Consider the following 21,792-nt stretch of genomic DNA (forward strand, 5'->3'; position numbering starts at 1 on the left):
TGGGTGGACACAGCTATTCAAAAACACAACGTTTGCTTTTAGGCTTTATTTGCATTAAATAAAAAGTGACATGATGTAACAAGTCTTACTGATAATCTAAAGCTGTACTGATCTGATTTTAAAACCTGGTGAGTAGCTCAGAATTTTACTACTGTAGAAAGTTAATTTCCAGTTCATGGAGATTAACTTTAATATTCAACCCATCTTGTTTTAGTTTCAGGCTGAACAATCAAATTTCTCATCAAAAAGTTTGACTTATTGTTGCAACTGTAATCTAGCTAAATGTAGTGTATGTCTGTCACTCCTCTGTGTGGCCTGCAGCAGTCATCTGATGCAGTGCAAGTCTCATTCAGTCATTTTGTTGTTTAAAGCTGTCTCCTTCAACTTAATACATATCTCCTGTTTGGAATAAATTTATTTGCCATCTCACAAACACACCCTCAAACACACACCGGACTTGTCCTCTTGATCCCATCTGCAGTATTCTGCATCCCCATCTCCTGTTTAGACAAGCAGCCTAGCCACAAATATGCTAAACTAAAGAAAATGAGGAGGAGGAGAGGAAAGAGAGAAGTAGTGTTGAGTGTGTGTGAGAAAGCTGCACAGTAAGAGAGTGTGTGCACGGAAGACAGGGACAGAAAAGAGAATCCCATTTCATTGTAATAGTGTTTAATATTTATTGGAAAATGTAAGGAAAGTGTAAAAGAAGTGCTTTTCAGTGAGCGGGCAGGATTAGCATAAATAGTTTGGGGCTTGGATGTGTTTGGTCCCGCTGCTCAGGAGTAAGGCTGTCCCCTCGTTTCTCTGGAGCACACAGAAATATATGCATATGTTTGCACACATACACACACATATCTACGCATGCTTGTGCACATACCTGTATGAGAAAACATTCAAACATGCAAACACACACACACACAACCTGACCTTTGAGAATGAAAACTCATCAGCATATAGTAATTTATAATAGGCTCTGCCAACCCTTCTTTCTTTCTTTTTTTGCATTTATTAAGCAGTGGTGGTAGGAGAGTTTTGGTGGATATTTTCACGTCTTTTACATGTTATTGCTGATCACAGATCTTTGTGTTGAATTTAAACTTGCATTAACAAAATATAATGAGTTATACTACCACTAATTAACTTTCAACTTTTCTGAATGACAGATAAAAGAATTAATTTTGCTCATGCTTGGACAGAGCACTTTTATATTGTAACAGAGAAGCTTGTATGATCATATTTTGTTGTAGTGAATACTAATTAAGAACTACATGGCTGGTTAACTCCAAAAAGGCTCCGATATCATCAGTTTATTATTTAAAACAGAAAATAGCCTTTTATTATTAGCTACAAAAGTTGGTATTCAATCATAATGTCTTTGCACTGCTATGACCCCTCTCGGGGTGGCCAGATCATGACATGAAGGATCCATCCTCTTCAGATCTCAAGCAGCCAACAGAGACAAACTTTAACATTTTATAATGATATTTATTTTCAAAAGATGTATTTTTGAATGAGATGTGTGGAATATATGGCTTCAGAGTGAGCTATAGTGCCGACAACAACAAACAAGAGGAAACAATCTGAATATTAACCAAAACTTACCTATTTGAAAGTAAATGAACCAAATGACAAAAGCTTACCTACCTAATTGAGAAAAGAAAAATAAGGAAACATAAACAGCAGCTCATTTCTACAAACTCCAAGAACTTTTAGAAAGAGTGTTTAACAGACAAACAGTGTGGCGGGTTGAGATGAGCTGAGGATGGATGTCAGGAAGTCAGTAGCTTTTATATTCATCACCTCCGGCAGGCCACCAATTGTCTCTGGCGTCTTCTGGGAGCCAATCAGGGATGGGCACCAGCACACTCATATTTGCATAATTACGTTTACGGCACCAGTTGTACAGTGTACATAAGAAACAGATGGGAAACTACAAGGCCAATTATTTTGAACATTTATTTATGTGCTTGCCTTGCCTCTGCTTGGATTGTGATTCTTCAATAGTGATGCTGAAAAGGGATTTTCCCCTCAGGGCAAAACAGAAGTTCTAGATGAGGCAATGACCGAGGTCCAGGGTCTTAAGTCATATAATGAGAATTTTATTAACTGGATTATATGATAGATCCATCCAGCCATCAATTGTGGTTGATGGGTGGGTTGAAGGCAGACACCGCGCTTGACTTTTTTGTTGCCCATAATTTTGACCAGGGGTGGGCACTCCTGGTCCTCGAGGGCCGGTGTCCTGCAACTTTTAGATGCATCTCTACTTCAACACACCTGAGTCAAATAATGAGGTCGTTAACAGGACTCTGGAGAACTTGACTGCACTTAGGAGGAGATTCAGCTGTTGGATTCAGGTGTGTTGGACCAGGGAGACATCTAAGAGTTGCAGGACACCGGCCCTCGAGGACCAGGAGTGCCCACCCCTGATTTTGACTGTCAAAAATATTCCATCATATTCTATTGTTTTGTGATATTGAGATAGGCTATTCAGTACCATTACATTTAAAATATTTTGAACAATCCAGATCCCATTAAACATCAAGCAGAAGAACACTAACTTTTTCTCTACAGTGATTTTTCCATTGTTTTTAAAAAAATGGAAAAATGTGAAACATATTCCGTTAATGCGACCCCCAGTTGAAGGGCTAATAAGTCCAAGAGGGAAACCCAGCCATTCAATTCTTTAGCAAAACTCTTTGGCTCTTTCTCTTTGGCTCTTTTTATCTGCATCCTCTTTTATCCAAAGTAGCGATATAAAGTCCCTCCACCAAGTCGTTGGTTTGCCCCTGAATTTCCACTGATTGGGTTATGGCCAGAAAACCTCTGATTAGCTCCTTTGTGGAGAAACAGTGGTTCTGTGTGAGCTCCTCATCCTAACACTACAGAGGAAATTCATTTAAACTTCTTAAATGTGGGATTTCATTCTCTTACTTAGGATCCAGACCTGCCATCTTTAGTCGGGGATTGAAACCTTGCCAGCCCAATAAATAGACATTTGCCTTTGGTCTCAGCTCTTTTGTCAGTTCAACAGACCAGAGCAATGCCTGCACTATTGCAGACGTCTATGCATCTCCCTCTTCATCCAGCCATCAGTCTTGAGAAACACTTCTAGATATGTCAACACCTCCAGTGGAGACAGAGACCTCTAACCCAGAGGCATCAATTTCCCTTTTTCAGCTTGAGAACCATGGCCTCAGACAGAAAGAAGTTGATTCTCATCCCAGCTGTAAACCACTCCAGCCCTGGCTGGAGGTCATGGAATGAAAAGGCCAACAGAGTCACATAATCCACCAAAACCAGAGTTAGAATGCTGAAGTTCCCAAACCAGGCATCCTCTTCTCAAAAACAACACCTTGATACCCAACACATGAGCAAAGCACTCGTAGACCAGACCACCGCAGTCCTTTCTCTCATCTTGGATCCTGAGTTTGATGTCAAATCAAACAACAATAAGTGGATATTTGTGGGACCAAAGATATGCATTCACAGTTTTCTTACCTGCTCAGAACTGACATTAAATCCACTCATTAGAGTTAGCAATTAATATTATTAATGTAATTAGCATGTGGTAATTATCATGGCATTTAACATGTAATTACTGCATGCTAATTGACATGTCAGTGGACACTTTACCAATGTCACAACTCTAGAAAACATTTTGCTTCACCCCCAATACAAAGCATATTAATTGGGCTGTTTTGATAGGTTTTGTGAAATGTAGCAAAGAATAGATAAATGAATGAATAGTAGAATCATTGTAATAATTTAGATACACTACAAAGAACAGCCAAATACAAAAAATGTTTCTTATTGTTTAACACCGTAATGTCTGAATTTATTTCCAGTCATATAGAAACTGTTTGATGAAAAGTTAACCGCAGAAATTCATAAGAATAAGTAAAATTTCCAGTGTCAATATTTGGATTATTTTATTGCTCTTGCCCTTCTCAAACAGAGCTTAAATCTATCTACAGCATAATTGATTTAACAAGCAATTCATTTCTATCATTGCGCTCTTAAAAATGCACAGATGTTCTGCAAAATAACTTTACTGCACTCCAAGCTGCTAACACAAAAATTGAACATTAATTTTCATTGCGTAACATTATATGGAATTATATAATCAATTTATTTATTCATAATTTAAATATGTGTTGCACCTTGAAATATTTGTAGAAGATTTATTTCTACAATTGTTCCTAAATCATGAAAGATGGTACTAATGTCTGTTTTGCTAATCATGAAATCATTTGTGGCTTTGAACCTTTGCAGTGGCAGAGAATTAACCAAATGGAGAGAATAACATTTTCAGTGACAATTTCTTTGTTTGAAAATGATTCATTTGAAATGCTTTTGTTCTGACATGTTTGAAATCTGCAGAACTTCTCAGACTTGACAATCCATCCTGTCTTCCTTCATCTGCCTGTCTGTCTACAGTCCCTGTGTTCAGAGATCGGAAGCCGGCGCCGAGGAGTCGCTTCAGTTCTGAAACTGTGTCAGAAGCTGCTGCAGCAGAGCCAGGTGAGTGAAGGAAAACACGATTAAAAACCTCTCACTTGAAAAAACTTACAAAATAGATACTTGTGAAGAACAGAAGAATGTAAAACAATTCCAGTGACATAAACTTGTTTTAATAAATGATCATTCACATTAGTTTTAAAAATCATTTCAAAGTTTTGCAATCACAAACATGAACTCATCTCTTTGTGAATAGAAAAGTTGTAATCTTCTTAATTCAGTAAATTCCTTTGCTGAGAAGCCTTTTTTTTAATCTCCGTCCATCCTTCCACAGTCGGGCCTGATGGCTGAAGTGGGCCCAGACGCGGAGCAGCACCGGGAGGCCCTGCAGCTGCTGTCAATCAACCTGGAGAGGAGGTGGGAGGCGATAGTGATGCAGGCGCTGCAGTGGCAGAACAGACTGAAGAGAGAGCTGGGAGAGCAGCAGGTTGGACTGCCCTCACATTTCCACTATACAGCTGTCATTTCACACTGCAGGCGGCCAGCTGACACAGTTCCACTCAGTGAGCATCACACTGTTTGATTTGACACTAACGTGTCTTTTAAAAGACACATGGTGTTATGACTGAACTTATATCACTTTAATTGTGGAGCAATCTTCATAGAGAAAGTGATTCTGGTTTATAAACCAAACCTACCTACAGCAACACAAGTGAATGAACATGCTAATTTGTGCAAAGCGGTGGTATACATGAAGAGTCATTTTTAAAAAGCTTGAATTTACTCTTATTATACCAGCTGGGTTTGGTCTATTAGTTTTTTTCCTTTGCTCAAACACTATTAGACACTGAGGTTTCTTTCCTCTCCTTGTATATGCACATAGAAAAACCTATAGCAACAGATAAATCACAAAGGCCAGACACTCTGACCTTGGTGCCTGGCTGGAGAGTAATTTCACTCCTACTGGAGGTTGGAGAGGAATAAAAAGAGGGCAAGAGGGGGAGGAAAACTTGGGCAGTAAGAACTAAAGAGCTTTATGTGTGGTTCAGCTTATAAATAAGCACTTTCTTTGCTGAATGATAAAACGACTGTCCTCTCCTCGTTTTTGTGTGTTTGTTCATGATTGTGTGGGAACAAACTGTACACTTACAACTATTACAACTGGCTTATAAAAGTCTCTGATCTACAAAAGTCTTTTTATGTCAGAATATGCTAAATGTATTTCCCAGACTATACCAGGGATTCCTGGACTAGTCATTATGTTTTCTACCATCAAACGCTGCTGTCACACACAGTAGCCTTTTAAAGAGGATCATGTTTATGGCATAAAAGAAATCTAAAAAATTAAAGAACTTTCATGAACTTCACACTGATTTTTATGTGATCAAAACAGCACTCTCTGCAGACAGTTATATTCAAAAACCAAGTCTAGGAAGCAGATCTTAAATTCAATGGGCTCTACCTCAGAAAGATTTTAAACAGGCAGTGAAAAAGCAGATGAACCAGCTTTCTCCCTGAATGCATCTTCTTGTACTAACTGCATTGTGCTTTGGGGGGACGTTATGTTGTGTTTTACAGACACTTTTGGGTAGTTAACACACATTACACATTCTTTCATTCCTGTGTTTTTTTATCTTTTGTACTGTAGAGTGACTGGAACAGATAACTTTGCCTCATCTTTGTCTAACAAACGACCTGATTAAAACTGTAATTAGTCATTCCTATTCATTCATTATTTTTACACTTTTTTCCAACATTTGATCCTCTGATGTTTTGAAATTCTGTATTGGATTAAAATGCGTGATGACAATTTAACTACACAAACTGCAGTATTAATCTGTGTTTGAACAACCTGATGTTCTGATGTTACCAGAGAACATCAAAACATGTCACATGTTCTGATGTCAGAGAAAATCAAATGAACAAACTACTAATAATTGCAAACAAATATATTTAGATGCTATGTATTATTTAACCCAAAGTCAAGTCAAAAATAGAACAGGAAGCAGTAAAAAACTTAAAGTGAAAAACTCAGAATTCCTACCCCAGTGTTTCTTAATCAAAATGGTCCCACATTCCCTATTGTATTTATATGTATTCATGTAAATATTACTAGTGTGGTTTTTCTATACGTAGCTCAGTATTACAAAATATTCTGGTGTGTATTCACACATGAGTAAGTATGTGTACATACCTTAGCATATTCATCCATACACAAATCCATAAGCTATACCTACAGAAAGGTACTGGTACTCATTTTATACACATAAACATATAGCATGCAAATTATCCCTAAATTATTTTCTAGATTTTTTTTCTTAAAGCAGATTAATTTTCAAAATCAAAACATTTCCAGCACCTAAAACTGTTATTATAAGTTCAGTTTCAGGCCAACAAACATTTATGGCATATTTAAAGGCATCAGGCTTTTTGGGGGCTGCACAGTTCGTAGTACTTTTGTTTTTCAGTTGTGGGTTTGAATCCCCATCCGGGGGCCTTAGTGCATGGATTCTGCAAGTTCTCCTTGTGCATGTGTGGGTTCCCTCTGGATTCACCGGCTTCCTACCACAGGCCTAAAACTTGATTATTAAGTTAATTGGTCTCTGTAAAATGTCCTTAAAGCTGCAGCATGTAACTTTTAGAAATTTTTATTTTATTTTTTTACATATTTGCTAAAACAATCACCATGTTGTGATAGTATAAAATGAGACAAATAATCTGTGAAAAGATCAATCTTCTCCACCTCCTCCTTGAGCTTCTCTTGCCATCTGAAAAATGCACCACTCCCAACCAAAAACAGCCAATCAGAGTCAGGAGGAGGGCCTTAGAGCTGTCAATTAACCCCATGTTCTTGCTGCTAAATGTGCTAATGGCAAAGAAATAACTTACCTTTGCACAAAAGTGGTTATTTTGATTATCTAAGCTTAGTTAGATTTATCAGAATTCCTATTGCTACATGCAATACATCTACTCTTTAATTATGTGTTGCAAATTCACACCACTTGAAATTGCAAACAGACCAGCTCTGTTCCTTAGCCAGTTCTGCCAGTGGCCTGCTGTACTCAAGTAATCTTCTATTTTTAAAACAAGGTTTGAGTTACTGGAAAATAGAAGGAGTGACTTCATTCTTTACTGTCGAAAAAATACTTACAATTCAGCCATAAACTGATGTAAGGGGTGTTTCTACAAATGGGAACAATTCCATCAAAACTTTCTAGAAGGTTTTTAACATTGATTGGATTAAGCTAACAGGAATGCTGCCTTTTCAACAATGAAGGTTTCTCGAATGCATCTGCAGCGCAAAACTCAGTTCATTCATTATCCACAACTCCCTTATCAGCACATTGGGAATAAACACAAGTCTAATAGAAATTCATTAAGTACTGCCATAACCACACAAAGTCACACCATCTGAAACACACACACTAACACACACGTTTAGACAACTAGTTTATTAGATTAATAGGCTATGAATGGCTAATACGAATTACCCCCCTCTCATGTTAACGAGACGTAGAGCAATTTGTATAATTATGTCTGGGGCAGAGAAGGTTTCCTGTGTCTAAGCATATTTTTAGACAGCCAAGCTTTCTGAAGGCTTTGATTACGTATTTACCTTGGGATTTTCAGCTTGGCGCTCTTTCTCTCAGAAGTTGTCTTTGAATAATTCATTGCTTTGTTCCAGAGTGGAATAATTTGTGTTGAGTCTTATGAGTAGTTTCTGTGGAATAGGTTGATTTAACTTTTTTTTTGTTTCATGTTGTTTCTTGTACATTACCCTAGAACATGCTTTTTTCAGAGTTTGGTGTCTTTTCAACCGTAGACTTGAGAAGAGATACTGATCTCAAAGCAGAAAACAAAACATGTCTTTTGAAACAAATTGGTGCCAAAGCAGGATACCAGAAACTGAAGAATAACAAAATTCATCAGTTTTTTATTCACAAATGACCATGGCGCCACACAGTCAAAGGCAATTTTAGTCAAATTTGTATTTTTACAATTTATACAAAACTTTAATTGGTAGCACATTTTTTATATTGAAGCAAGTTTTACCAACCAGTGGAAGAAAAGCAGCATGCAGGACATGGATTTATAGACAAATCTTTTTTTAAATTTCTTTTTCATCTGTTGTGAAATTCAACATCATCCAACAGACTCTTTAACCCTCTATGGCATGACTTTTTATTTTTGTGGGGAAGAAATATTTTCCTGCATTCTTTGGGAGCTTGGTGGTCCCTAATTACATGTCAATCATAAAATCGGACTCTGACACCTCCTGGAACCAGATTTGGGTTTGTTGCCTCAGGGTAACATTGGTCTAGAACACCAAGATTGTCTACACTGATTATGAGAAATGAAATACAAATCAAACAAAAACTATATTCATAAAAGAACTATTTTTTGGACAAAAATATGTCAAAAATCATGCCCCCCAAAAAATAAAATAAAGGAGCAATGTGAGGTACAGCTATGTGGTTTGTTGCCTGAGGGCAACGCCATGCCATAGAGGGTTAAAATAATACCTCTGTACAATATTTACACACACACATGCACACACAAACAAACAAATCACAGTAATCAACACTACAAGGTTCTTAACTGGAACACCTGCTTTAGCTTTCTCCAGAAGTTTCTTCTTTGTTTTCTTTTCTTCATAGTATTTTTTATTGGTCTATGTTTACCAAACTAATACTAAATGAAACACATCTCTCAGTAATAGCTTCATCCTTGGGAATTTCTGAACATACGTAGGTATGGCTGATACTTTGATAAACACACACTTGCACTCACTTCAAAATCAAAGACTGAGGGTGTCCTGTTCTGAGTGATGTGGGACATACTGAGGGAGAGGAAATGAAGACTTGGACTTACTGGAGCCAGAGAACAATGGGAAATATGGATTTTAATATGTCATTACTCCTCTAGTGCTGAATATATCTAAAACGGTCACAATTTTGTGTGGCTTGAGTACTTGATGAATTCAATTTAGTTCAGGTGAGTTTATTTATATAGTGTTTAATCACAACACACGTTGTTTCAAGGCACTTAACAAAAAAGTCACTTTAATCCAATCATTCAAAGTACATTCAAGCTATTCCTAGGAATCAAATGCAAGCTTTCAAACATTTTTTTTCTCTTTTTCTTGTAGGTTAATGGAAACATTCTCGAAACTGGCCTAGTGGATCTCCACCAGATAAGCCCTGTGTCAGTGGCTTCAGTGACAGTGCCACCAGAGGACTCCTGGGAATGGGATGAAACAGATATGTCGGTCATGGAAGCAGAGCGACTAGATGTACCACAACCTGACCTTACAACCAACCTCCCCACAGCCTTGCAATCAAGTCTGCTGTCAAACAATATTTTGGCCACTGACAATCAACCTGTTGAGATTCAAACTGATATCCAAGCCACTCAGTTAAAAGAGTTCTCTAATTTGAAGGATGGATCCTCGATTGATGTTAACTCCCATTCCCCACCAAACAATAACGTATATCAAGTCTACAGCCTCCACAGTATTGAATTATGCAAGCAGCCGGTGTTTCCACTTCCTTCCACATTAATGCACATAAATAACCCTGTAAAAAACAAAGAACATTTTTTGCTGAAGAGTATTAGTAAAGATTCTTCCTTGTCCTCTATTGAATCTCTCCCAGACCTCCTGGGAGGTTTGATGTCAAGTAGCCAACAACGAGAAATAATCAGTGAATTTTGTAATAGGGAAAGTGAGGGTGGCAGAAGGAGCGGTCAGTCGGAAAATAGTCTACGATCAGATTGTGAGAGTGGGATTGTAAGTGACAATGGAGATTCAGAGACATCGTCAAACTCTGGAGTACAAGGGAAGAAAGAGGATCAGGGGATAGAGAGAAAGGAGAAAAGAGACCGGAGGAAAGGTGAAGTTACACAAGAACATTATAGTTTAGCTCTGGAAAAGAACTGCATTGCCCCTTATAAAAGGAGCAAGATGCAAATATCTACGAATTTGGAAGAATGGAGAAGGAATGAGCTGAAATGTGAAATAAAAAGAAACAAGAGGGAGGAGAAGAAGAGGTGCAAACAGGATGGGGGGGAAGCAGTGGAATTCCTGATAAACGGACATGGGATCCTGACACCGGCAAACTCCGACTCTGACATTGATGTGAAAGGACTTGATGACTCTAAGATGTTCATATCCCAGAGGGACAACACAGAGTGTAACCCTGACCATTATAATAGTTCAGAGACTCCCCCTGCTCTCAACAGTAGGACATCAAGTCCCGTTTTGTCTCAGAGCTCTTCTTTGGAGTCTCTTTTGGCTCTGGGTATCGACTTATTCCCTTCCAAAGAGCGGCTGCATCATAGTGTCTCTTTGGAGAGCTGCCTTAATCCATGCGACAGCCCCGACAGGGAGGCAGTGGGCAGTCTCACAAGTCCTGACGAGATGAACCCGTGCCAGGAGAAAGACCAAGATAGAATTAATCTAAGAGCAAGCATAGATACTGAAACAGAGGCATCTTCTGGAGAGCTAAGCCAAAGAACCCTTGATCTCCTGAAACGTTTGGAGAACATTCAGAATCCTTTGGTTGGGAAGATGACCCGAAGTGTTTCTGACATGTCAATTCAAAGCAGTATCCCACAAAAGTACCACTTCCCTGTTTCACCCTCTTTAGGTGGTCAACACACTCCACTCTCCAGGTTGTTTAGCACTTCATGGAAAGGACAGCCATCACTGATCAATGAAAACTTATCAAAAATGTCACTAACAGAACTGAGTAGCACAGAGGACTCGTCTCTGGCTTCTGAGGATTTTATTGTGCTCAGAAACCAGCACCCTCTTTTCCTAGATCCAAACATAGCAACCAGTTCCAGCCCTCGTAGGAAACATTGTCACAACGGCAACAGGGGAGGGAAAGCTGTAGATGAGTCGGATGCTGCTAGTTTAAGCATGGTGGTCAATGTTTCATGTACATCAGCATGCACAGATGAAGATGAAGATGACAGTGATCTGCTTTCATCCTCCACACTGACGCTCACTGAAGAGGAACTTGGTGTTCGGGATGAACAAGACGGAGATGACGACAGGGTTAATGGTTTGTCTTCTGGGAATGAGGAAGATGAAGATAATGATGAAGATGACATGGAAAACTCCTACGAGTTGGGGCTTGAGTACATGAAAAGGGAATTACAGAGCTGGATACGACCTCCTCGCACCTCTGTATCCTCCTCATTCAAATCGGAGGCAGGCCTTCTGGATGAACTGCAGTGTGGAAGTGCTCCACCTTCCACCTTCACATACTCGCGTGCACAATTAATGGATAGCAGTAACAAAGCTGGTAGAAACGAAAGAGAAGATGAGACCAGACTGAATGTGACAAGAAGCTACATCAGCCAATTTGTCGATGATGTGGAGAATGGAAACATTGACCACAGCGGTCTACAAGGAAAAGACGAAGACGATGAGCTACTCCAAGAAGAGTCTGGCTTGTTCACTCAGAAAAGAGACACTTTAAGGGACTTTTATGTGAACACCAAAACAGAAGACCAAGTTGAAGATGTTGGCAACTTGAGAGTTGAAATGGATTCAGTTTCAACAAGTCATATTTGTTCATCACCATCCAGTGAGCTGCATCCCTTCTCTTCCAAGCGTACTTCCTGTTTGGTGGGAGAGCTGAGAGGGGAGCTCCCCTGCCACAGTGCCTCATTTCCTTCACCCCCTTTGCTGTCTCCAGTCAACTGCAGATCCCACAATGCACTGGACAACAACTTCTCAATTGCTGGAGGACGGAAAGCCATCACAATTCAAGAGAAGTTTAAGTTCTCATCGTTGGTCACAGAACAGACAAGGAGGGAAGTCAGAGCAAAAGATTCATCTCTGCCATCCAAAAAAGGCCACAAATCCCACGCTTCCTGCTGCAGCCCCTTCGTCCTGTCAGCCTCGCCACTCAGCGTTGACGAAAGCAAGAAGGAGAATGTTCATGACTTTGTAATGGAGATTATTGACATGGCCTCTGTAGCACTGAAAAGCAAAGAGAACCAGTCAGATGGAGCAACCCAGAGGGAGATCAGTGGGTCTGTCCCAGACCAGTCCTCCACCTCACTAGCACACATCCGAGACAAGGTAGAACTTTAATTTTACAAACTAATCAGATTCACACAGTGTCTACCACACAATTGTTGAATGACTAATGTAAAAATATCAGAATAAAATTAATATGAGTTTGAAGCTGTCCTATTTGACCTGGTATATTCTGTGCATTTTAAAGACAAATTATTTCAAAGGAAAGTTATCTGTCTTCATTTGTTTATTCAGTTGAAGTAATTCAATAAATCGCATCACGGATCAGAACTTTGAGGGTGTAATTATTAATTTCTTCAGTAAGTAAAGCAATCTAAAAGTTCATTAGTTTTCAGTCCACATTTCTTAAAAGGCAAAGAGAAATCACGCAGAAAACATTGTCATAATGTAAAACATTAATATGTAAATAAAGATTTTATGGTATGATAGTTACAATGAAATACAAACAGAGAATGATCAAAGTTGTATATATATCCTGGCTGAACTTTTCTATTTAATTTGAGTCATTCTTAGTTTAAAATCAGATTTCACTTCACATTAGCTTTAATTAAAGCATCAAAATAAGACATTTGTGTGTGTGGCTCTCAGTGACTATCAATATTGTTTATTCTTACGTCAGACCCTCTACTTAGAAACCAGTACGAAGCAACAAACTGTTCATTTTCTTCCTTCAGGTGCTTGAACACTCCCATAGGCCTCTGCATCTTCGGAAGGGAGATTTCTACTCCTACCTGTCTCTCTCCTCCCATGACAGCGACTGTGGTGAGGTCAGTCAGTGTGCTGAGGACAAGAGTTTGACCCCTGTGCCCTACACCATCCCATCCTATTGCACGTCGACACCAACCCCAAACAGTCCAAGCCCTGAGCTGTTTCCCAGCAGCAAAGTGGCAATGTCTTCCTTTCAGTCATCTCAGTTGAGCAGACGCTCTTCCCCTAACCTGACTGCCAAGGACTACATTGGCAGTCTGGATTTGAAGTGTTTTGATGGTGAACCTGGGAGCATCTCAGATGGAAGTCGAGTGGAGCAGCAGTCTTCTAGCCCCTCTCTGTCCGTACCCACCAGTCCTGACTTCAGGAATGAGGAGACACTGTTTGAAGTATGTACAGAGGAAGTTTACCTTGGGCCACCTTTGTGCTACAGCATGGTGATCAAAAAGAAACCTCAACCCTCGTACCATAAACTGCGTTTGGATACCTCATTGGCTGGTGGCTGTGAGCTGATTGAAAATGGACCTTGTTTGTCCCAAGAGGGAAAAAGTTCCAAACTGGACAATAGGCGGACGGACCACTTGTTCTCGACACAAGGCTCTGGTTCCAGAAATGAAACCCAGAACTTCTACCTTCCTGAACCTTGTTACAGCTTATTTTCCTCCTCTTCGCTCTTAAGAAGCAACTTCAGTTCTTCAGGTGACAACCTTTTTTCTCCTCTACCTGTGTCGACTGAGGCAAAGGAAGAAAAGCTCGGTGAAGACCTGTACCTCTCCTCTGATGGTGTTGTAGGAAAAGTCGCGACTGCTGTGAGTGTCAGCACGCCGCAGGAGGAGAGAAGTCGTAATGAGGGGCCTTCTTATCTTAATCCCTGGGTGCGTGTCGCCCTGATAGACTCCTTCGCCACAGAATGTTTGGCAGATACTAAAACGCTTGAATCCAATATGGGCACCGTAATGACCAAGATAAGTGTCTGCAGCTCTGCTACAAATCCCTCAAAAGAGCCAGCCACCGCCGCCACGCGTATTAATCCCAAAATTAACTGCTCAGCGATGAGAAGGCCTGATAGGGAGGAGGGGAAGAGGAGCAAAGAGGAAGATACTCGATGGGCAGAGGAGGAGGAAAAGAGGAGAAAGGGCTGGAGCGTTTTGCAGCAAGAAGCAAAGTCTGCCCTGGTGAAACAGGTTAGTGTTCCATGTATTTGCACTATCTCCAGACATTATACAGCGTCTTGATACTGGACTCCACTTCTCTGCTTTGGGTATTAGTTTTAGTCAAGCCCGTCAGTGGGAATGAAGGCGGTGAAGCTGTGCTTTCTCTTTATTTTGTTTCGCAAGTCAGACGGATTTTCCTTTCCCTCTGCTCCCTCTGAGCTTTCTTTGTCTTTTATCTGCTGTGCTGTCTTTGTTGTGTTCTTTTATGTTTGTATTCACTATCCTCCTTAGCCCTTTAGTCTAATAGACTCCTCCTAAAGACTTTGAGTCTTTAGGACTACTAGACTCCAAGTACTAAAGAGCCAAATGGTTCTTTAGTACTCAATTACTTGTTACTGCCAGTGTATAAATGTAAACATTTTTAAATTATTAGATTTCTTATGTATTAACTGACCATTTACAACTGACACAAATGCCATATTCCTGGAGATCTTGGTATTCTTAAGGAATGGTGGACAGATCTGGGAGTCTTTCATCCTAACACCTACTGATGGGAGATGTCTTGCAAAACAGTCTAATTTCTTTTTGAGACGTTTTGACATTACGGTTGTGTTGTGCTAACCTTGGATAACCAAAATGACAGTTCAGTGGTTGGTGGTAGAAAAGTATAAGTGGCTGCTTTTCCTCCACAGTCTTGTTTGTGGTATTCATGGACAGGATGTTAAGGCACAGTCAGGAGGAGGAAGAGCTGAGTGTTATAATCAGATGCATGTATGGTTTCAGTAGACTAAATGTGATTCCAGAAAAAAATCTAATATATCAGTTTGTTTTTGTCATCTATTTATAGTATTTTCAATTTTCTGTTATTAGTATTATGATAGAAAAGCTCACTTTTATATAGTGTGCTAACACAATCCGCTCCTTGTGCTGTTTGAGTAAAATAACTGGAAGACGGGCTCATAGATAGAATTCTGGTAATGCCCATCTGTTTGATTTAAAAGCATTCCAGTGCTTTTGTTGCTCTTTTTAAATTTCATCTTTTTGCTCCTTGTCCATTTTTGTCTTAAATCCTGCTATCTGTGTGTCTTTCTGTATTCCCTACCTGTGATGTAGGCGGGATTTTGGCCAGTTCTTGGTCACAGCGTTGGAGGAACACAGGATGAAGCAAACCCTCAGTGAGGACTCCTTCCCAGATGAGAGCAGTCAGAGTATGTTAACATGTAACATCCTGTGTGGATGAGATTTCAAAAAAAAAAATCACAGCTGCTTAAAAACAAAACCAAAATCTATTTTGTGGAAATACAACCAGGCTTTACATCTCAGTTCATCTCTGTTCAAGTCTGTTACTTTCCATGTGCTTTAGAATCCAACAGACTCATCAACAAAACAGGCAGTTTCAGTGCTTCTACTATGAGTCCATCCAGACTTTGGTTTTAAATTACTTTCTGATTATTTATTCACTTTCGTTGACATGCGTTACAAAATGGGTTCCACATATTCCAGGTCCTTAATATAGATTTTAAAACCTGAATTAGAATTAGCTACAGTTGAATAATTTTGATAAATAGACAGTAAAATTATTCTTGTTCCCTTTTACAAATGTGTTCAAATCTAAGCAGAAACTGAGAACATGAACAAAAGGACGTTACTGACAGTCTGTGTGTGTGTGTGTTTTAGTGTATGATGTGTGCACCCTATGGGTGCCTCCAGGGCTAAGCAAAACCTCCTGCCCTCATACTCTAAACACACAAATGTGCACACCTGCACATCCACACACACCCCTGAGGGCAGGGCATGAGAGTCCAGGTAGAAGCTATGACAGCCCAACAGCTGCGGGTCAGACAGACACACTACTCACAATAACACACGCAAACACACCCCCACACACACCCCAGAGGACAAACTTACATAGACATCTTTATGCAAAGAACCAGAAAAATAAATCCCAGTGAAAACACACACAGTGGAGGTAGCGCTCCGACGAGGGACACACACTTCACCATCATCCAGACATCATATCTATGATGCGTATAGCTGGTCCTGACCTCCATGACGTGGCTGAGTCTAGCCCACCTGTTCACACACAAACACACACAAACCCACTGTACACACAAACACAGGTGCAATTAAAGCAATCATGAATGCAACTCATGATGTGCTCTGTGACCCAGACAGCAGAAGGTCTACAGCAAAACACACAGGAGAGTATGGGAGTGTGTGTAGTGTTCAGTTTTTATCACTGACTTGCATATAAAAAGTTTCACCAGACAGCAGCCTCAAAAATAAATCAAAATAAATAATACACAAACATGTTAAAAAACTTTCAGTCAGTGAATGAGAGCATAGATTATATTTATTTAATACTGAATTTAATATATTTAGCATTTAATTTTCTTAAATATTGTGTTATATTGTAGAAAATATTTGCTCAAAAATCTAAACTATTACACACTTCAGTGACAACATCTGAACAATATCCATGAAAACATGCAGACTTCTACAAACATTTGTGAAAGAACAGGAAACTCTAATGGTGCCTTCATACTAAACGCTTTTTAAGTGTCAGGTGCATCTGGTTTACATTCAAAGTCTACGTGGAGGCGCTTAGGGCCGTTGCGGCTCTTTTCAAGCATCTAGAATGGTGCGATTTGAACAGTTTAAAGTGTTTGACATATCCAGTGCATCCAAAGCATCCGACGCTCCACATAGACTTTGAATGTAAACCAGACTAGCCTGATGCTCAAAATGCGTTTGGTGTGAACGCACCATAAGAACTCAAATAATACTAGAGTGGTGCTGTGGCAGAAAGTACTGTGCAGTAAGTTCAATCATAAAGATTCCTCGGATTCCTACAAAATATCCCAATATCAGAAAGTGATTTGCCAACTGTTGAAGGCAATATCAGAAAGTGACTGGGAATTGCAGCAATGAAATGATAGACCATGGAAAATCCCAGAGTAAGGCCAGTGGATGCTGAGGTGTCTTTGAACAAAGATCACAATTTTTATGCAAAACTTCATGGAATTACTTCTTATGACCAAGCTTCTGCATCAGTGCAATACAACGCGCCAGATGAATCAGTGTAAAGTTTACCACCAGTGGACTGTTCGCCAATTCAAAGGAGGAGTCTGGACTTTTTATTTGGGGCAGAACCTCTTCTCTGACCTAGGGACGACATTCTACCCTCTTCTGGTTCGAGATCATGCTCTCATTTCTAGAGGCGCGTATTATCATCCAGACCACTTCAGACTTGACTGCAAACTGCACCAGTGACACCTGGGAATCAAGGTCTGATGAAGCCATCAGAACCACATTAGCTGCAAAAAATAGAGGTCCCCAAAACGGATCTTCTCAACGCTTTGGCTGTGCCTAGGAATCAAGGTTATGGTCAGAATCTTTGACAACGGGCAACCATTATGATAGATAAGATAAGATAAGATAAATCTTTATTGTCATTGTCACAAGGACAACGAAATTCAAGGGTGCCATCAGTCGGTGCACATGCCCAAAAACAAAAAATAACTGTCTCACAATTCACACACAACGCAAGAATCAACAAACAACTGGCAAAAAATAAAAAATAAATAAGAACAACCACATTCTCACATATGTAATTTATGACGATTAATGGTTGTTTTTGATTGCATTTAGTTTTGTTATTGCTGTCGGGTAGAAACTGTCTCTGAGACGGTTGGTTCTTATTCTGATTGCTCTGTATCTTCTGCCTGAAGGCAGCAGTGTGAACAGAGAATGTCCGGGGTGAGAAGTGTCCTTTGTGATGTGTTGTGCTTTTCTTAGACAGCGGTCGCTGTGCAGGTCCTCCAGTGAGAGGAGAGGGCAGCCAATGATTTTTGGGGCTGTATTCACAACCCTTTGGAGAGCTTTCCTTTGAGCCGTAGTGCTGCTGTTATACCATACGCAGATACAGTAGGTCAGTATGCTCTCTATGGAGCACTTGTAGAAGGACACCAGCAGCTTCTCCTTGATGTTGTTCCTCCTGAGAACCCTCAGGAAGTACAGTCTTTGCTGGGCCATATTTATCAGCTCGAAGGTGTTCATGTTCCATGTGAGGCCCTGCTCAATGTGGACCCCCAGGAAACGGAAATCAGCTACCCTCTCCACACGTTTTGCCCCAATGGTCAGTGGTGTAATGTCCGTTTTATTCCTCCTGTAATCTATTATGAGTTCTTTTGTCTTTGAGTTGTTGAGGAGCAGATTGTTCTCCCTGCACCACTGCAACAGCCGCTCCACCTCACCCCTGTAGGCGGACTCGTCGCCTCCTGAGATGAGCCCCACCACTGTGGTGTCATCAGCAAACTTGATGATGGTGTTGCTGTGGTGGGCAGAGGTGCAGTCGTATGTGTACAGACAATAGAGCAGGGGGCTCAGCACACAGCCCTGTGGAGAGCCAGTACTAAGGCTGAGGGCAGTGGATGTATGTTTTCCCACCCTAACTCTCTGCTGTCGGTTGGTCAGTAAGCTCAGAATCCACATGCAGGTGGAGTGAGGGAGGCCCAGGTCCCAAAATTTGTCCACCAGTCTGTGAGGGAGGATGGTATTAAAAGCAGAGCTGTAGTCTACAAAGAGCATCCGCACATAGCTCCTCTGCTGCTCCAGATGTGACAGAGCAGCATGGAGGGCCGTGATCACAGCGTCCTCTGTGGATCTGTTGGCTCTGTAGGCGAACTGGTGGTGGTCAAAGCCAGGAGGGAGAAGTGCTGTGATGTGACCCCGGACCAGTTTTTCAAAACACTTCGTCACCACAGGGGTTAGTGCCACTGGCCGGTAGTCATTGAGGCAGGAGATGTGAGGTTTCTTGGGTATGGGGACTATGGTGGAAGATTTCAGGCAGGATGGGACTGTAGACAGGGCTAGGGACTGGTTGAAGATCCTGGTGAAGACTCCAGCTAGCTGATAAGGCGCAGTCTTTCAGGACACGTCCAGGGACGCCATCAGGTCCAGCAGCCTTCCTTGGGAGTCCAAATCTGACCGGACACAAGTCTGACTTACTGCTGCCAATGCAGACAGATAGAGTTCTGGCTCCTTGCTTTCAAAGTACCGGGACCGGACTTCTGTGTTTATGCACCAAACCTTAGTTCAGATTACCCTCCCTTCTGGAGTCCCAGGATGTGGCGGTGGAGACACTCCTGCTAGGGACTTCAATGTGAGATCCGTAGCATATAAGTACATTTAGGACAATTTTTTACTTCCAAATTTGTGGAAGTTTAGCATGGAGAAATTTGACTAGAATAGCTTTGTGATACTTGGAGCCAAAATTCACCAAACAGCACTTTCTGACAGGTGTATGTTTGGAAGAATGATAATTAATTCCCATAAGTGTATTACTTAACCCTGTGTTAAGCCCTTCTGAAGAATTTATTAAGCCAAAGCGAGTGGGCAGACATCATAGGAATGGATTAAAAATTCGATGTCCCTCAAACTTATGTGTGTGAAGGCAGGCAAACAAAGAGTTTTGGCAGTGAAGGTTTAATATGTAAAAATTGAAAGAATACTACGTTTACTATTTTCACTAACATGAAATGAAATAATCTTTTCTATTTTCTTCAGAGAACATCTGGGTTGGTTGAAGGAGGCATCTGCCATCTGAAGGAGGCAGTTGTAGATCTCTCTGGTTTGGTGTTCTCTGAGCATCTCCCTCTGTGCTTCTGCAGACTGCTACCTCTCGGATCTTGTCTTCTGACTCAACTCACATCTGGTGTCTGGAGGACTTTCACTGGAGCTGCACAGGTTGGGATTGGCCCAGCTCACCAGCCTGATGAGTTGGTGAATTTATGATCATGAAGCAGTTTAAAAGACTTTTCCTGAGGATATTTCAAAGTTCTCTGAGGTCTTGCTTGAATGTAGAATTTAAATGCATGTACACTTAGTAAAAAGGTAAGGTAAAGGACTTATTTAAAGGTGTGACAGATTTTTTGAATATTCAAGGGAATAAGTAAACGTTTTAGATCATTTAGTGTGTAATCACCTTTTTCAGGGAGGCTCCAAGAAAAAATAGTTCTCCATAGGAGTACTTTGTCAGACATTAGTCCAAATCCATGTTCGATTGCTCACATTGAAGTGGGCTAAACCTATTGTGTCCTACAATTTAAGAAACTGAAATATTTCCTAGGAAGTATTTTCTATTAACCTTGGTTTCAGTGAAAAATGACATTGTCTTTTCAAGTGTGACTGTCAACATCTAAAAAAAAAAATCCATAACGTTTTGATCTTGAAATCTTTCATCAATCCTACCTGTAATGGTGAAAATTGTGGATTAAAGCAGGAATCTGTGCTATTTTGACCCTTTTCCTAAATATGGGCTTTGAGACATTGATACCAGCTGGAATCAGATACATTCACCTGATCGTTGAGTTGTTTGACCATTTGCAATAGCACATTCAAATCAAATGGAACAAAAAAGAAAAACCTAAATGACTTTTTCCATTCCTTTACAGAGATAGTTGTGAAGCTGAAACACAAAGAGAATGCAGCTTTTTAATATATATTGAAATAGTTTCATGTTTTTGTCCTTCACTCTCCCATCAGGACATGATGCAGGAGAGGACAGCAGTGGGCTGAACATTTTCAGAATATTAACCTCCTAGTTTTTCACAATATGCTACTTTATAAAGACTAAGATTCCAGTCAGTTCCAGTTTCTAAAGTTCTAGCTTCCATACCGTTGATTGGTAAACTTCAGTTTCATTGCACTGTTTAGAGTGTTGATGTAATCAGCTTTGGTAAATTTCTTGATTTCTAAAAATTGTGCCCCATTTACATAGTGAGAGGTTCAATCAAAAACTGAAAATCTTCACACAGTTTGTAGTTCTTTATTAAAGGTATTATGTTTTGCAATGAAAATAAGAACTGGTGTACAAGAGCTGAACTATTCTCAGAAAAACTGCAATGAACAGTCCAGCTAATAGGTATTCTTCATTTAACCATAAGAGCTAACACTATGGAGACCCATGGAGATCCATTAGCCCCCCTTTACCACAGACATGGTGACCCATGTTGCTACCATAACAACTGCTAAGCAAAGGACTTCCACACATCCAGAATGTGACCAATGTCTAATCCTTCCATCAGTATTTTCTATTTAGGGAAAAGGGAAATTTGGACCAAACAATACTTAAAAAAAACCCCACCAACTTGAGATCAGCTGAATTCACTCTCCTTCAAGTACATAACATAGATACTGAAAGTTACATGCAAAAAAGTATAGAATTATGTATGCTGCTTTATATGGTGCCTTGCAAAAGTATGTACACCCCATAAGCATTTTCATATTGCTGCATTACAACCACAAACATGTAGATATTGTATTATGTAATGTGATAGATTAAGACTTTAGTACATAGTAATGAAGTGGAAAGAAAAAAGCATGCATAATTTGGTTTGAATTTGGATCTTACTC

The 21,792-nt window shown here is 40.1% G+C and overlaps 1 protein-coding gene across 4 annotated transcripts in view; it reads left to right on the plus strand.

Moving 5' to 3' along the window:
• akap6 (A-kinase anchoring protein 6) overlaps positions 1–20,629 on the plus strand; it is a 168,003-nt gene extending 147,374 nt beyond the window's left edge. For 3 of the 4 annotated variants that reach the window (XM_023352219.1, XM_023352217.1, XM_023352221.1), the window contains 6 exons: positions 4,441–4,524; positions 4,796–4,948; positions 9,611–12,556; positions 13,189–14,406; positions 15,490–15,584; positions 19,945–20,629. In XM_023352219.1, the coding sequence (XP_023207987.1) occupies positions 4,441–4,524; positions 4,796–4,948; positions 9,611–12,556; positions 13,189–14,406; positions 15,490–15,555 (4,467 nt within the window). In that variant the 3' untranslated portion in view covers positions 15,556–15,584; positions 19,945–20,629. The remainder of the gene's footprint in view (positions 1–4,440; positions 4,525–4,795; positions 4,949–9,610; positions 12,557–13,188; positions 14,407–15,489; positions 15,585–19,944) is intronic. The other variant, XM_023352220.1, reaches the window with a different exon arrangement.
• The last annotated feature ends 1,163 nt before the right edge of the window (positions 20,630–21,792 follow it).

Source organism: Xiphophorus maculatus, chromosome 19 (assembly GCF_002775205.1).
Source record: "Xiphophorus maculatus strain JP 163 A chromosome 19, X_maculatus-5.0-male, whole genome shotgun sequence".
Lineage (NCBI taxonomy): Eukaryota > Metazoa > Chordata > Actinopteri > Cyprinodontiformes > Poeciliidae > Xiphophorus > Xiphophorus maculatus.